The sequence below is a fragment of the Xyrauchen texanus genome, chromosome 4 (genome assembly GCF_025860055.1).
Source record: "Xyrauchen texanus isolate HMW12.3.18 chromosome 4, RBS_HiC_50CHRs, whole genome shotgun sequence".
NCBI lineage: Eukaryota > Metazoa > Chordata > Actinopteri > Cypriniformes > Catostomidae > Xyrauchen > Xyrauchen texanus.
The window spans coordinates 16,122,241-16,139,182 of NC_068279.1; the positions used below are offsets into that span (position 1 = coordinate 16,122,241).

Sequence of the window (16,942 nt, forward strand, 5' to 3'; positions counted from 1 at the left end):
TGGGGACTCAAGTCACAAATTTAAGAAGACTTGCTTGACTAAATGAAGAAAATGACTTGACCAGCAACTCGAGACTTGAATTGAAATAACTACTTATAAACAGTAATGTGAAATGTATTTAAAAAAAATATTGCGACGTAAATTAATTTGTATGCAAAAATGTAAGCGACGTAAATTAATTTCTATGCAAAAATGTAAGCCCCGCCCTGCACCACTGATTTGCGTTAACGCTGCACTCACAATGTACCAAAATGACAGATGATTGTCGAGTTCCCAAAATAATCTCCTTTGAATATAAAGATTTTGAATTGGACCATGTGAATAAAAAAAGATTTGCCAGATGCACAATATGCAATGCAAAAATATCCGATACAACCACCATAGCCTCGAATTTCATCTGAAATTTAAAAAACCACAAGTTAAGAAAAGAAAAGCCAATATAAGCAGCAGGATCTGGATTGTATTTAATGGAAAAGCAGATCAAATTGAGTTCTGATCTCGCGACTTTGGTACAGCTAGCAAACACAAGCATCAAACATCCACACCAACACAGCCTTGTTTTGCTTTTAGATGTGCAGCCAATAACATACAAAAAAGGAAGTCAGTTACATTGGAGTGATGTCACCTCCCCTGTTCGAATGATTGGCTAGAGGAGGAGCTGTCGATCAAGAACAGTGATAGACTACCACCTCTCATTCCCATGCCCCGTGATTTACATGAAACTCTACTCACAAGTTTTGGAAAACCAAGGGCAGAACTTGGAAACAAAAGCAAAGACAAATACAGTTTAAGCATACAAAAAATTGCAAAATTGTAAGCGCACAAAAAAAAAAAAAAATCAGTAGCATAACCAAGGAAAACAGGATTTTGTTTGCAATTCTGATGACTTAGCTTACATTTTTCTGTTGCTTGAGTATATTTTAAATATTTATATATTTTTGATTCACGCTTATTTTTGGATCAGCGGATTTTGATCCAATAATATGACTGCTTCTTCAGGAATACAAAGTATTTAATACATTTTCCTGATAAAGCTCCTGTCCATTTCATGACAGTGATAAAAAGTACGCGAAACTTAAATTTTCAGAATCACAAAACAAGCTTATTGTTTGTTAATACTGAAAATGCTTATTTTGGAGTTTGCCGAGGCAGAAAAAAAAAAAAAACTGTCCTCTGTGCATAGACTATATCTTTCCGCCGGGAACGGTTACAATTTATTGTGATAACATCTTGAAATATCGTTAGTTTATCCTTAGAAGTTTTTCTTGACATATTTCTCATCTTCAATTGAGCTGCATGTCCTGTTTTTCTCTTCCAATAACATCAGTCTGCCAAGACATTAATGGATTTGGAAACGTGATTTTATTTTTTTTTCTTAATGATTTACTGCTCTCGCTTGACTTTAGTCAGTCCAGAATATATCAGGGTGATTCTTCTAACAGCAGAAGGTTTCACTGCATTTTCAAAAATTTGCCCCTCACTAATGAGCATTTAACGTTCAACAGCCCATTCAAAAATTGACCTACCACATTAAAATTAAACTTATTATGACTTTGAACTGACTCCAAACTTTGCTTAATTTCCCCAACAGTAAAACCTGTTGACACATACACGTAATGCATGTCGAATGAGTCAGTTTAGGTAGGAACTGAATATGGATTTTGTAGTGTTCAACACTCCTGCAAATGCTTCAATTTAAAAGAGCAATGATTTAAACCAAGGCTTTTGATGAACCAAGCCGGATGCAGTAAACTTCAGCAGTCCCTACAATTGACCAAACAACCTCAACCAGAATATGTTCTGCTGAAAAATGTGACCAAGGTGACACTACAGTTTGCGCATTAAAAATAGTTGCTCAATGTGGGATAACATTATCCTAAAGAATACTTCTTGGGCTTTAAGGAAAAAACAAAAAACAATGGGCCATTAAACCATAAATGCAGTGGTCCAGTTTTAGAAACGTTTTATGTTAATAGCACTCTAAAGAGCATTTCACTAGTAATGAAAAAGCTCCATACCAGCCCACATGTGTTCAAGAGGGCTATGAAAACAGCTGGCATCATTTCACTAGTCAGCATATACTTCTGCCCTTTCATCCACTTGGCAGCAATGGAAGCGAGAAAGGAGACACCTTATGGCCAAAGTTTGAAATGCACATATTCATAGGGAGGCGGCAGGGGAACTATACAAAATGATTTGAGCTGTAGTTGATAATTGGTTCCTTGCTGTATTGAATGAAGCACAGAGGCAACAAAAGTAATAACATGTATAAAAATAAATAACATTTACTGGCTACTCTGGTAAAAGTGAATACCATGTGCTGAGAAAAACACATAACAATATGCAGCAAAACAATTGGTGGTGGAAAAAGTTTATTTCTAAAAATTATTCAAAGTACATAGTTACACAGAGACCGGCAAGACAGACCACCTAAAATGGTGACTAAGTGGAACGGAGCATCTTAAAAAACAAAAAACAAATCCATATCCAAAATTGCATACATAAAAACAAAAGATAACTAAAAACAATGTGTGTAAAATATACAGCAAGCAAAAAGCCATTTATAAATATGGAATCATAAATAAAAAGAACTTTAAAAAGTGTTCCTCTAGTTTATGCAATTTCCTTTTTGCTTGGAAGCAACAGCTCAGTAGGGTCTGTCTCTGCGCTCCTGGCGATGATCCCTGTTGAGAACAAGGCATATTCAGCTGAAATTTTTGCGTAAACAAATCAAGTAGATCAAACTAGACCACAGGTGTTTTGTTTATTCATTCTAAAGCACCACAGAGCCTAAATCATTTAACTATTAGGCCCGTTATACTCACAGTAAGCGAGGCTCACCTCATATCCTTGCCTGGGGGTCCCATGCCTCTCCTGCCACCTCTGTCCATGGGAGGACCCCCCCTGCTACCACCTCTGAAACCCCCTCTGTCCATTCCACCACGGCCCCCTCTGAAGCCTCCACGATCTCCTCCCCAGCCTCCACGCATGCCCCCCGGACCCCCACGATCCATTCCTCTACCACCTCTCATTCCCATACCACCTCTACCACGTTCACCTCCTAAATACAAGGTTTAAAAAAATAAAATAATTGTTTTTAGGTTTTACCATTACACACCAACTTCACAGTAATGGAAATACATGTAGATCACAATAACAGCCGATGAAGCAATGTTTTTTTAGTCTGACTGTTAATCTGTGTGTACCTGCAGGAGGGAAGGAAGGAGCTCCAAGGCCTTCAGGTTTTGGAGCTTTACATTGGTTACACTCCATTCTCCAGGCAAAGTTCTGATTTCCACATCCACTATAGGGAGATGAGATAGTTAAGACAGCTAGAAGCATAAACAAGACAACATAGTTTCTGTACATTTAAAAAAGAAATCCAGTTAGATTGTAGAACATAACATTTTTCTCTTAATCAAAAAGGGAAGTGAATCAAAAGGTGGTACATTGCAGTTTCAACAAAATATTATTTTATCAATTCTCTAAACCAGTGATCAGCCTTTTTCCAATACCTCAGTCTGCCACAATATGACTGATAGGTTTTAGGGGCCTGCGATCAATATTACGATATTATGTGCCCATTTTATAAAATTACATTAATTATGTCAAAAGTGCAACCAAAATTTAATTTGAATAGTTTGTCTGGAGCAGCTGCCCCGTGACCAGACTTCGGATAAGCGGTTGAAGATGGATGGATAGTTTGTCAGTTCGAACCAGTCTGGCCATTCTCTGTTGACTTAACGCATTTCCTTCTGCAGAACTGCCGCTCACTGGATGTTTTTGACACATTTGAGTAAATTCTAGAGACCTTTGTGAACGAAAATCAAAAGGAGATCAGCAGTAACAAAAATACTCAAACCAGCCCACATCTGGCATCAATCATTCCACGCTCAAACACTGAGATCACATTTTCCCCCATTCTGATGGTTGTGAACTTTAACTGAAGCTCTGACTGTATGTGCATGAATTTATGCACTGCAGCCACACAATTGGCTGATTAGATAACCATGTATAATTGTTGGTGCCAGATGGGCTGGATTGAGGTTGTGGGGAGAATTGGGGAAGAAAAAGCAGAATGCCATTGACATGCGGGTTGGTGCCTTTTTGGTGGCACAAGGGGGACCTACACAATAGGTAGTTCTTTGTTGTGGCTGATCGGTGTAATGTAATATATAGTCTTACAATCACATACAAGAGATGATCAATCATTTGATGACAGCTCATTGGACTGTGGAATGAGGTAAACACTACAATAGTCAAGAAATTCTTTCAATACAAAATACTTAGCATGTACCCTCCTGTTGTGGGGTATGCTCGTTTATTCTTGGCTACATCTTCCATGTTGTATTGAAAAATTCTGTTACAGTTTACTGTGATAAATGTTAGTAAGGGTGTTGTGTATGTGAAGTCTTGTAATGAATTTTAGTGCAGCAGGATAGCCGCTTTTTCCCCTCATCAGCGCCATCGGGGATCTTTAGCCGTTTGACAAGGTTAAATTGCTCAAATGATTTAACAAATTCTTACGTAGAACTCAATGCACCATATTAAGGGAAGCCCGATTTAATAATGCGGAGCAGCTCATGAGCAATCACGTCACTGGAGGTCGCAAATGACGCACACAGAGCAGATCTGCACACATCTGTGTCCCACATGAGAAGCATATTTATAGCTTATAAAACAAAGAATTATAAGGTTGCTGCAAATGCGGCTGGCATTAGAGCATTAAAATAAAAGGTGTATCATAAAATAAAGCTCAATCTTTACGTTGCGAACACATTACCTTGTTTACACCTCAAGTGCATGTGACCTGCTCTCTTGAGTCGTATGACTCAAATCACAGGATTAATGTGCTAAAGTTAAAGGATGCTGCTGATGAAATAATTTAGGTTTCTATTAAAATAATTGTATCCACTTTGCATCAGTCATCACACTTCAGTGACTGTATTGAACATTTTTGCAATAAATCAATGCTAAAGTTACAATATACAGGTAAATAAGCAATGCTATATTCTGCAGAGGAAGTTACTTGACAGCTTTTAAATGGTCAATGTAATTAAATTCAAACTTAAGTGTGTGTTTTTAAATGCTAAGACTTGTTTAATAAAAAAATTAAATAGAACACTAAAAACAGGTGAAAACATTCTTTACCAAATTTCACGCTTTTCCAAAAATAAATTCCAAATGCAAATTATGGCTTATTCTGACCGCATCGCATATTTGTCACTTACGGTTTAGGGCATTCCCAGTCTCCAGCTCTCGACTGCGTATTGCCTCCTTGAGGCCCACCCCAGCCCATTCCACCTCGAGGTCCCCCACGAGGGAGGAATCCACCCCTATCTCCACCTCTTCCCATACCTGTGCACGCACACGCACACACACACACACACACACACACACACACACACCATTTAAAACAAAGAACTTTCTAACTAAAGAGATCAGGCTTCATCTCAACAGAAAATTACTGAAAAAGTGCCTACTATACATTTTATTACAACAGCTCTGTTCTCTATGTGCCAAGTATAGAAAGGTCCATGCTTTGATTACTACAGCACAAGCCCAAAATACAATGAAATGCACAAGATTGACATTAGATTAACAAGGAACTGCATACCTCCGCGGTCCATTCCACCTCTCATTGGCATTCCTCTCATACCTCCCATCATGGGCTTCCGGCGAGCCATAGATACCTTCAACCTCCGGCCCTGGTACTCCTTTCCTGTAATAAGAGGATCAGGAAAAATGTTAAAGTAACTGATTTTCAAATTCATGTAACAAGACAAAAGGAGGTGATAATACTAAGGATAGTAAGAGCAACAAACCGTCAAAGTATTCAACAGCTGCTTTGGCAAACGCGGGTTCCTCATAGGACAGAGTGGCATCTCCCTTTGGCTTGCCGGTGTCTTTATCGGTGTAGATGTTTATGGCCGGTTGATTTAAACGCCGGTTGATCTTCAAGAGAAACACAAAATGTGTCAAAAGGACCAAGATGGTTGTTAGTCAGCAAAAGGACATTAGGCAAGAGAAACTGACAAAACCCAAAGCACATTTTAACAGCAGAATTCCTGACAAGACAATATTATTCAGGAGTAAACCATGACAATATTTAGCCGCTCACCCGAATAGGTCCAGGGTGCTTGAAGAAGTCGGCCATCTCTGGTAGATTGGCATTCTCTGTAAGGCCTGTGATGTAGATGGTGCTGTTCTCAGAGTCATCTTGCTCTACTGGCGAAAGGGAGAATCACATTTAACAAAAAGTACCATTAACTAAAGTTACACATGCTGCCAACAAGTTGCAAATCATGGCTAATACCAGTGACATACCTAAAGCCTATTGGGGAGATATAGAGATAGATATAAAAAGGGAAACAATATCCTGCAAAACTTTCATGTTTCAATACGGTTGTGTCAAAGAGGCAACAGCCTGTTTGGTGAAAGTTTCACATTCAATACCCCACAGACACCCTTCCAAACCCTAACTTTCGTAATAGTGAATGATTCTTGTGAGACTGTGTGCTGGGCTGTTGCCTTCTAGACAGAGCAAAGAGTGCAATCGTTTTCAGATACTGGTGCCACTTTAGAAATTCCTTTATTCAAAAGTAAACCATGATTAATTTTATCCATGAGTGAAAGTGTCCAACGATAGGGCAGTTACTGAGAGTAGTTTGGCTGGTCATGTGATATGGCAGCCCCCATGAGGTGATCCTTTCAATGTAGAATTAAACAGCTTTCATAAAGCTGATTTAATTGGGATTCTTAATAAAATCATGATCACTCCGATGATATGAAGGTGTCAAAACTACCATTGACTTCTTTAGGAGTATTTTTATTCCCCACGAGGAAACGATTTCTGAGAGTACCTTTTAATAAAACCAGTTGGAACAGTCATGCACATACCCATTTCACGGCCCATTCCATCCCTCATGGATCCTGGGTTTCCATACATCAAGGAGAAAAAACAAAACAAGAAACACTATTAAACAATGAAATCACAAATTACAAGCTGCCAACCTGCCAAGACAAAAAGATTAGTAGCAGTATGTTAAATAAGTTCCCTGAAAAGATATGAAATGGGACAATTTTCTGTTTTACCCTTGACCAGGACAAATTCTCAAAAGTGAAATAGGAAAAATACTATTTTAAAAACATTGCTTGTATCAAAAGAACACATCTGGCATTTATTTTATTTTATGAAATTCAAATATAAATACAACACAAACCATCAGGACACTCTTTTTTGGAAAAAAGTGGCACATCAAATAGAAAGACTCATAGCCATGAACATTAATTGGAGTGGACTAGCCAATGGAATACTCTTTAGGAACTTACCACCAGGCTTACTGAAGCCCCCTCGGTCTCCAGCGATGCTAAACATGAAGATATGAAGGCGATATTCCTTTTAGTCTTCAACCAAAGGACTTGAGTAGAAAATACACACAACTCTCTCACTTCAGAAAGGCCTAATATTTTAGTTTCTAAGGGGTGGGGTTCTTCATAACTTCTATTATGCATTTTTCGAAATTCTCACATATGAAGCAAATGAAAAAAAAAAAAAAAAAAAGCTGAAATACATATCCCTTTTGTAAACTGAAATTTTGGCTTTACATCTGAACACTTGAGGCAAATGTTAATAAAACTGTTACATGGCTAGAATCCCTTTAGTCAAACCTAGAATCCATTCGTTTGAACCCAAATTAACCCAACAAAATGCGCAGAGAGAGAAAACTAAATACATTCAAAAAAGAACATTGCAAATAACACATTTAAAAAAAGTGATTAAAAAGAAAAAGTTGGACAAAAAAATAAATAAAATCCACATTCACTACTTAAAAAGAACTCTTCCCCTTTGGATCGAGCTGTTGGCTTTGAAATGGAAAAAGGTACTTAAATAAGTACAGCTGTTCTTACATGGATCTCTGACACCTGTAGCGTATAAATGTGACAAAAGAATGTTAAGGCAAGACCTTGTAAATAAGAACAGTTTTCAATGCAGAAGTATCTGAAAATATGACCTATAACAAATCAGAAATGAAAAATTATATTAAACACATTTGTAACAAATTACGGTAATGTGTAGATTTTCCTTTTTAGTTTTGTTAAAAATGAGTCAGTGACAATTATTTTCTTAAAACATCACACAATTAAGGATTGTGAATGTGCACGTATAAAATGTAATTCTTACCTCTTACTAAAAGAACATGTGCTCATTACATACACAAAAGGTTCAAGGTAGTTCCAACCACAACCTTTTAAGAGATCCATTTTCCCATGGTATGCGTCCCCATCTTAAATCAAACCCCTGTCACTGAATCAACACCTTTGCTCACATTGACCCTTTTGAAAACTGAATACTTCATGCATCGAGTGCCTTCAATTTTAAATTACAATTGAAACCCCAGTAATAATAAAAAAGTGTGCCACTAAGACACTTAAAGATCTGCATTAAACACCACCTATACATCTCAAGACTCATTTTCACCTAAAATGATGTGCCACAATTTACTGAAGTCTCATTTTTCCATGAGACTGAAAAAAAAAAAAAAAGTTCTCAGCCCTTGATTTTTAAACCAAAATGTGTTGATTTAATTATACTGCCTTTTAAGTAGACGATTAAAATGTGTTAAGACCTTGCCTCAAACCAAACCTCAAATTCTTCAAACACCTCACATTTAAACTACGAAATAAAAATTTAAAAAACTCTGTAGAACACTGCATTTTAAAATGTTCTGCAATTTTCCAGAAAAACAACTTCATTACAAGCCACTCAAATTTGTACCATTATATTAGACACCGACTATAGGATGTACCCATCATGAGAGGAGCAAAACATCCCTGCAACCAAATCCCTTGTGATATTATCACTAAAAACGTTATAATGTTGGATGAACTACACCGTGAACTCCACTCATTCTGGACTCCCTGCACATACAAACCATGCGTGACTGGTAAGGGATTCCTCCCTGTGAAATGAGTGAGTGAGTTTGAGATGGTTAGTTAAACAAAGGTGATCTGAACTTACCCCATGCCACCACGGCCCATCCCCCCACGCCCCCGTGGGCCTCCACGCTCATAACCATCTCTGCCACCCCGCTGTGACCCTTGGTATCCTCCACTCATGCCACCCTGACTGTAGCTATCTATAGAGAGATCACACACCTTAGTATCTTGAAAACATTACTTTTAATAAAAAGGACAATGTTTAAACACAAATGCAAAACAGTACTGAGATACCAGAATACTGATAATCGTATGCTTACTATAGTGACTTGACTGGTAATCATTCTGTGGTGCACTCTGGCTGTACTGAGCCTGTCCATATGTGCCGTTGCCCTGAGGGTAAGCAGCAGGTGGGCCTTGCTGAGGGGGCTGTCCCTGCCCATAGCTGCCCTGCTGCTGTCCATAGCCAGGCTGCTGAGCCTGGTACCCACTCTGAGGCTGAGTGTAAGCCCCAGGCTGGGAGTAGGCAGCCTGGTTATAGGAAGGCTGGCTGCTTGCACTATAGCTAGAAGACAAAATTTAATGGACATTTGAACAATTGTGTGCGCATACAAATAACCAGTTTTGAAATCACAATATTGTCATACTGCAATCCAGAAACTAATAACTTAAACTGGGTAATATTTGGTATACAAGCATAGCCTAAATGGGGCAGAGAAAGATGACACTTCTTGAACCAACATAAGGACAGCAGATCAATTTCTGTAGAGCACTACTTGCACATTAGCCAGCCACCTTGATCTTACACCTTAACCATGGAGAAAAATGTGGGCGATTTACATGCATATTTAAAATATTGACATTCTGCAGCTTGAGGGAAGAACAGCATATGGAGATAATGCAGGATGCTCTATAATAGAATCCAGTTGTTGTGCCTATTTTTTTGATGGTCCACTTACCTCTGTGGAGCAGAGGCAGCGGCCTGCTGGTTGTAGCCAGAATAGGCTGGTTGGGTGGAGTATCCGGGCTGGGAGCCATAGGAGGCCTGGGCAGCAGGGGCTGCAGTGGAGTTAGCGTAGCTGCTGGCTCCGTAAGTCTGTGCAGGCTGACTGTAAGCTCCTGACTGTGGTGTTCCATATGCAGCTGAAGGAGATAATGTTTTTAGTTAGAATGATTTTGTAAGTGCACCAGAGTAAACACAGCAAAACTTAGAAACAAAAAGAGTTCAGGAATTTTCTTAGATGAACATCTATATATAAACACTAGTGTAACCATAAATGAGTGAAAGCACAGCCTGCAGACCTGGAGCTGCTGCGGTCGCTGCTGCTGCGGTCACTGCTGCTTGCCCATATGAGGATGCATACTGCTGTTGTGCATATCCTCCAGCAGAGGGTGCTGCTTGACTGTAGGTTGAATCGGTTGCTGCAGCTGCAGCAGGCTGAGCATAGGAGCCATAGTCCTGCTGAGCATATCCCTGCTGTAAAAAAAACTGTTAAAAATCTAAACAGGTATCTTTTCTCTTTTACTCATTCAGATGTATAGCACAAAATATAAAAAGGAAGAATTCATGTTCAATAAAGGTTGAGCTTAATCAACAGTGCTTGTGGCATAATGTAGAAAATTACAACTCTTCCCTCTTTAACATAAATGCAAGAATCGATGTTACAGCAAGGCACATACAATGGAACTGAATAGAGCAAATTTCTTGTTTTAAAAGGTAGAACTGAAGCTCATTTCATAAAAGCACTTTATTCGTTTAGAACATAATTTCAGCTGTCAAGTTAAAATCATAATTTTAGGGTTTACATCATCATGGCAAGTTGTAAAATAGGTCATAAAGATAATGCTTTTTTTATTATTTTTATAAAAGGGATATGTCAAAATAAATTTGTAATCACCTTATGCCACAAATGCTATTGACTGAACTTTTCTTGTATTGAACCCAGAAAACTCCTTTAATAGACTGGAGTGAATCATGCATCCTTGCTTTTAAGATAGTTCATGGAAACAAGACATCATTTTCAAATGTCAATAGGTTTACCTGTGCAGTTTGTGCATAGCCCTGAGAAGGTTGTGCAGCATATGATCCGTACCTGGGTATAAGTAAAGCAATCTTTATTCTTGTACTTAATGGGTCTCATGATGACAAAGAATTGTTAATGAGTGTTTATCATACAGTTTATTTTAAGTCAGAACTTACGTCTGCTGTGCACCAGCCTGGTTGTAGCTGCTATAATCTACAGGGCAATAAATGCATCACACAGTTAAGCAATCTGAAAGACTGGTTATAATATATCAAGTCAGAGTCTAGTATTTTAATAAACATCTTACAGCTGCTTAACTTCAGCAAGGAAATAAAGACATACAGTGCTTTACAATGGGAAACATTAATGACTTGAGCAAATATCATTGTACAGACAATGAAGTTGAGTTCCAGCCTTTGTTCAGAGTATTTGCCTACTATACGATGATGCCATAGCAATGTAGTCTTAAGCGACACCAGTGATTACAATATCAAGTGCAATAATCAACAATTATGATTGGTCAATCGTGGAGCCCTATTGGGGATCATGGAATATTACAGACATTTTTTTATTTTAATTTAATAAATTAACTGTGATCATAGTATATTCACACTGACGTGATTTTCAGATAATGCAGGGAGACCAGTGGATCAGCAGAGGTCTTGTTGCACTTTAAAAAGAATAGTTCACACAAAATGTACAATTCTCTCATTTACTCCCCACCCACCCCCCCATGCCATCCCAGATGGGCAGGACTCATGAAGTGATTCAATACATTTTAGATAACGGACCATAATATAACTTCACTATAAACTGACATCAGCCATCTCTTTGGTGATCATGAGGGTACATTACACTTCCTAGCACCACCATGCGTCAATCACTAGGAAGTGTAATGGAGCTTGAAATCACAACGGTGTCTAAGAGATTGCAATGGCAAGATGCACATTGAAAGGGTTACATTTTGGTCTGTTCTCACCAAAAAACAATTTGATCGATTCAGAAGATATGGATTAAACCACTCGAAACCACTTTTCTACTGACTTTGTGCTTTTAGGAGCTTCAAAGTTTTGGTCACAATTTACTTGCATTGATTGTATGGAGAGCAAAGATATTTTTCATTTGTGTTCTGCTGACAGAGTTCCCACTCTTTTCAAGCACAAGTTTCCAGGGCATTTTATGCACCCAACAAGTGCAATATTTAAGCAAACACATGTCCATTTAAATAGAGCTTTTAATCTGGCGGTTGTGCTTTTTAAATGGTACATTTCTCACCTACAGATAAGCAGTTTGCTCCATGGCTCATTGCGATTATTAATTTGTATTACTAAAAGCTTGCATTTCTCAGGAATCTTCCTTATTATGGTCCGGGGGCTCTGCGATAAATTGCGTAATTTTTTTATAAAATTAACCGCACTGAATTAACGCGTTAAAATGACAGCCCCAATAATTACATTAATATAAAATATTAGACCAAAACTACACCTGTAAAAACTATTTTCTTTACATCATTATAACTCCTACAATGTACCTCATACGTTCCCTTTTAAATTTACTTTGATCTCTTCTCACTCAAAGCGCTAGTGAAAGAGTGGCATGCTGTCATAGCAACCATGTTACGTTCAGTTTCTCCTACGAAGGCGGTCTCGTTTAAAGGACAGAGGACACTCTGTATACTGCAGCCTTCAATGGACGCGTCCTACCTAGCACGCAGCCTTCCAAACGAGACAGCCATTGAAAACATGTTTATGGAAGCGAAAAAAACCTGACAATTGCTTTGATTGCATAAAAGTATTTTTGTTAAATATAATTGTGAACTGTAGTTCAAAAACTGGGGTCTCTGGATACTCGGAAACGACAATGTAATAATTAAAACAGATGAAGAATCAAAATATTTGTTTTAGCTTTGTACTCTCAAAGACATCATTTGTGAGGCAAAAACGTGTGTGAAAAAATACTTTAAGTTGGAGCCGAGGTTGCTCTGACAGAAAGTGCCAAAACGATACGAATGTGTATTTAAATGCTACTCCAAGTCCCGATCGTTTACATGTTTGTGCATGCAACGAAAACCTTGCTACCAACACGGTCAACGGTTTTGTTATTCTAAAATATTTAAGTACAAATAATTTTCCAGAATGTTTCCACGACTGTAAAACTGCATTGCAAGATTTTTCAGGACGCGTGGGCTCCCTGTGCTAAAGAAAGTCACATGTTAGATGGCATGAGTAAATAAGAAACTTTATTTTTGGGTCAACCATTCCTTTAACAACTATTACGGTGTATGCAGTAAACGGAATGATAATATTTTATAGAAAAACTCGCCAACCAAGACAAGGTGGAGACCGCTTCGTATTTACAAGCAGGAAGGGGAAAGTTGCGCTTTTGTGTGGAAAAGACAATCAGCTCGAAAGAGGCAGTGCGCCCTCTAGCAGTGAATCACTGTATATACATTTTCACCACCATCTCATTATGCCTGAACGCATTTGTGCTGAAATGTATAAATCGGCGATCGATACGCTTAATCGACAATAGATCGTTCATCGATTGATATAACGTCCCTAGTTTGCGAAGCATGTTACAGACGACTGGCAAAGCATTCGCGTTTTTTAGCCACGTCTGCTGCCGTTTAAACATTCAAAGACAAACGAAAAACGAGCGATATATTTAAAAGAACTCGTAATTAAACAACAAAAAGCGAAACAAGTATGTTCATGATGTGACTATTCAGACTCTTATTACGTGACAGCCTAAGTTAAAAACGTGTTGCGTCGAGTTTTTGATCAATTAGCTGCGCACGACCATATTGACCTAAAAACAAAGCTAAAGGCCGCGTCCCGCGAGTGCTGTTCAAAATGTGAAACGTTTTAAAAAATATATATATATATATATATATATATATATATTTATTTAATCATTTAATTAAGCTTTTAACGAGTTCTATGAGCACCGAATAGTTCAAGGAGTGAGTAAATAAACAGCAAACAAGAAAAGAAAGAAGGAAAAAAAAAAAAAACTCACTCGAGACTGACGCCATCTTTCCGTTAGAGACCACTTGGAGGTGTGAGCATGCGCGAGCTGCGCTCAAGCTTAAAAGCGGCAAGGAACGTACCAACATGTACAGCGTAGAGGGGTGGAATGGAAAAATGGACAGTCCGTCGGTGATTGTAACTACGTACACTTTATATGTCCGATGACGTGTATAGTTAACTAAATCGATCATCGCATTATTTAATAACAATATAATCAAGGTCAATTCTTAAATACACATTTATAACGTTTTCCAAAAAAAGAATAAATTAATCCCAAGGCTCTTCGAATGCGCAAGTCTGCAGCAGGAAGTTGTTCGCTGTCTAAATAAAAAGGTATTGAAATGACATTGGTAACTTGGTGCTTTTTATTATTATAATAACAAACACAGTATAGGATGCTACAGAAAACTGGATAATGCATTCACGCGCAGAACCAAGTGTTTAATATTTGAAGCATGGATACATGTCATCCACTTGCACTACATATCTAGATACATGCTTACAATAATAACAACCCAACAGGTGAGGCATTTTTCTATTTACAATGCTTGATCATATATTTTCGGCATGGATTTGGTTTGGTTCCAACCGTCCAGGATTTTGTTGTGGTACATTTTTAATATCCATGTTAATTTTGTCGACTTGGCTCTCTGGAATCCACGCCAACCTGAATTTAGGACCAGGTGGTGATTTTCCTGGATTTTATGGTAAGCAACACACTAGCCTAATAATACTCTTAAGACAGATTCATCATATGCAAGATACTGAGATAATAATGGCCGTGTGCATTTACAGATTTCATCTTCTACTCCTTAAGTCACGAGGAGTTAACCTCCTTTCTCTACAACATCATTCTGCTGCTGTGGCTCGGACCCTGTCAGGAGAGGAGATGGGGCACCTTCGTCTTCCTCGCCCTCTCCTTCCTCTCCACTGTGCTTCTTCCTCCCATTTATGCCCTCTTTCTCTTTGTCACCGGTGATGAAGCCAGCAGGGTCAGTGGATACGCAGCCACTCACCTGGCCCTGTTCACAGCTCAGTGTGGACAGGTGAAGCAGAGGAGAGTCCTGAATCATGTTCCTGTCTGGTTCTTGCCTTGGTTTTTCTTGCTGCTCAACCTTTTTCTGCTTCCCAGTGCTCCAGGCCTGCTGCACTTTTATGCCATTTGCCTGGGACTCAACTGTATCCTTGACACTAATATCATTTTGTGGCATTCCATTGATGATGAATTGGTCTGTTTATATTGTGACAGGTGACGTGTTACCCTTAACATATTATGCAGACAATAAAGAGTTTATTGATATATTGCAGCAGTCAGAGAGAATCTGTGTCTGCTTGCCAAAATGGGCCTACATTCCTGTAATTTCACATTCACACCTGCCAACTTACATCAGCCCCTCCGAAAGGTTATTGTGAGCTTTTTGCTTATATTCAAAGTTTAAAAGCCTTTTATTTTTCTGAAATGGTGCAATTTATAATGAGCATTATTTTATTGTGTAATAGACCCGAGCCTGAGCCATCTCAGATGGGACACATGCCATCAGTCAGCAGATCCCAGTTGGAAGATCATTCACATGTGCTGCCATGGCAACATTCTGTATCTGAGTGGCATAATGAGTCTTTGTTGGATGCGCAGTTGTTAGAGGAGCAGATGCTAAGAGCTGGGATATTAGCATCACTACAGGATGCACCTGAGGGTGCGGATAAAGTGGAAGTACCCAAGTCCTCTGTATCATCATTACGGTTAGTGCAGTGCACACGTGAACAGATAAAATTGTGTTTGTAACAGTTAAAGGTTGGGCAAGGAGGAGGTGGGAACTGGCTGAATAGTCAACATAAAGTTTAATGGTAAAACTCAATATATATTAAAAAAAAACACACACACACACATGCAGCGTGGCTGCATGCATCTCTCCCTCTCCTGAATTGGCGTCTCTGGCCCCCCTTATCTTACTCTCCATTTGATCACTGATTCAGTGCTAGCTGTGCACCCTCATGGCCAGGCCATGCCCTCCTCCTCATCATAGTGTTGCTCTGAAGCTTAAACACCTTTTATTGTCTTTAAAAAAGAAAAATGATACTGTTGTATCAGCTGGGCATATTATTACAGGGTTTTCATTTCCAGGCCTGGAAAAGTCATTGAAATTTGTAGAATCTTAAATGTCATGGAAATGTCTATCGTGATTATACATTTTAAAATGTTTCTAGATTCCCTCTGTATTAAAATGATCTCATCAAATAGATTTAGCTCTTGTGTAGATTAAAACTTGCTTGCAAGCAATATTGATGTCTGATTTGTGAGTCAAACAATACATAAAAATGGTTTACGAATCGGTCTGAAATAAAACTTAATATATACAAGTAAGGGAAAAGTCATGGAATTTAATTGGTCTAAAAATGTGGGAGCCTTGCAATTAACTTATAATGGTTTATGATGTCTTACATATTGCAGCCTTTATTGTCTATGCATTTCAAGAACAAACTCTTGTCCTATCAGGTTGCAACAGCTGGAGAAGATGGGCTTCCCTACAGAGAAAGCTGTTGTGGCTCTTGCTGCTACAGGACAGCTGGATGGAGCTATTTCTTTACTTATTGATGATCAGATTGGGGAGGAGGCTGTGGTCATCTCTAAAGGCAAGAAGTCACCGTCATCATAGCTCAGGGATACTCAGACCATTTATGGACTTTTTCCAAGTTGTTTTATGGCACTGACTTTGGATCATCCCATTACTTGCACTAAGTTAAGCATGGCATACAAGGCAGAGATCTGATGAACTGTCAGTTACTTCATAACTCTTGGGTGGAGTCCAGTTGATGATGGGTGGTGTGGAAGATGAATATTTTCATATTATGGTGTTGGCAGCTATTATGATTAAAGTTTAATTAATGGAAAACAATGTACTCCAAGCAGTGATCAAATTTTCCCAATGGATGAGACGTGGATGTTCATTA

The 16,942-nt window shown here is 38.5% G+C and overlaps 2 protein-coding genes across 3 annotated transcripts; one reads left to right on the plus strand and one right to left on the minus strand.

The window, feature by feature from the left end:
* Positions 1 to 2,361: 2,361 nt before the first annotated feature.
* On the minus strand, positions 2,362 to 14,034 carry LOC127638877 (RNA-binding protein EWS-like). 2 transcript variants are annotated; one of them, XM_052120604.1, is made up of 16 exons: positions 13,983 to 14,034; positions 11,141 to 11,177; positions 10,982 to 11,033; positions 10,243 to 10,417; positions 9,900 to 10,083; positions 9,261 to 9,505; positions 9,023 to 9,140; positions 7,333 to 7,370; positions 6,901 to 6,933; positions 6,122 to 6,228; positions 5,826 to 5,955; positions 5,618 to 5,722; positions 5,232 to 5,358; positions 3,207 to 3,304; positions 2,842 to 3,061; positions 2,362 to 2,684 (listed from the first exon to the last, which is right to left on the minus strand). In XM_052120604.1, exons 1-16 carry the CDS (start codon positions 13,996 to 13,998, stop codon positions 2,648 to 2,650), a joined length of 1,722 nt encoding a protein of 573 aa, XP_051976564.1. In that variant the 5' UTR covers positions 13,999 to 14,034; the 3' UTR covers positions 2,362 to 2,647. The 2 variants fall into 2 exon arrangements, with proteins under 2 accessions (XP_051976564.1, XP_051976573.1); XM_052120613.1 differs by having other exon boundaries at positions 10,243 to 10,414; positions 13,983 to 14,013.
* A 66-nt stretch (positions 14,035 to 14,100) lies between these two features.
* Positions 14,101 to 16,661, plus strand: LOC127643099 (rhomboid domain-containing protein 3-like). Its single transcript, XM_052125669.1, has 5 exons — positions 14,101 to 14,700; positions 14,789 to 15,172; positions 15,273 to 15,396; positions 15,494 to 15,733; positions 16,488 to 16,661. Exons 1-5 carry the CDS (start codon positions 14,538 to 14,540, stop codon positions 16,645 to 16,647), a joined length of 1,071 nt encoding a protein of 356 aa, XP_051981629.1. The 5' UTR covers positions 14,101 to 14,537; the 3' UTR covers positions 16,648 to 16,661.
* The last annotated feature ends 281 nt before the right edge of the window (positions 16,662 to 16,942 follow it).

Coding starts and splice junctions, on each gene's coding strand:
- LOC127638877 (XM_052120604.1), bottom strand. Junction 7,371..9,022: donor ATGGGCCGTGGTGGCATGGG/GTAAGTTCAGAT, acceptor CTTCATGTTTAG/CATCGCTGGAGACCGAGGGG. Junction 5,723..5,825: donor AGCTGTTGAATACTTTGACG/GTTTGTTGCTCT, acceptor CTCTTATTACAG/GAAAGGAGTACCAGGGCCGG.
- LOC127643099 (XM_052125669.1), top strand. CDS start 14,538: ATGCTTGATCATATATTTTCGGCATGGATTTGGTTTGGTTCCAACCGT. Junction 15,397..15,493: donor TACATCAGCCCCTCCGAAAG/GTTATTGTGAGC, acceptor ATTGTGTAATAG/ACCCGAGCCTGAGCCATCTC. Junction 15,734..16,487: donor TCCTCTGTATCATCATTACG/GTTAGTGCAGTG, acceptor TTGTCCTATCAG/GTTGCAACAGCTGGAGAAGA.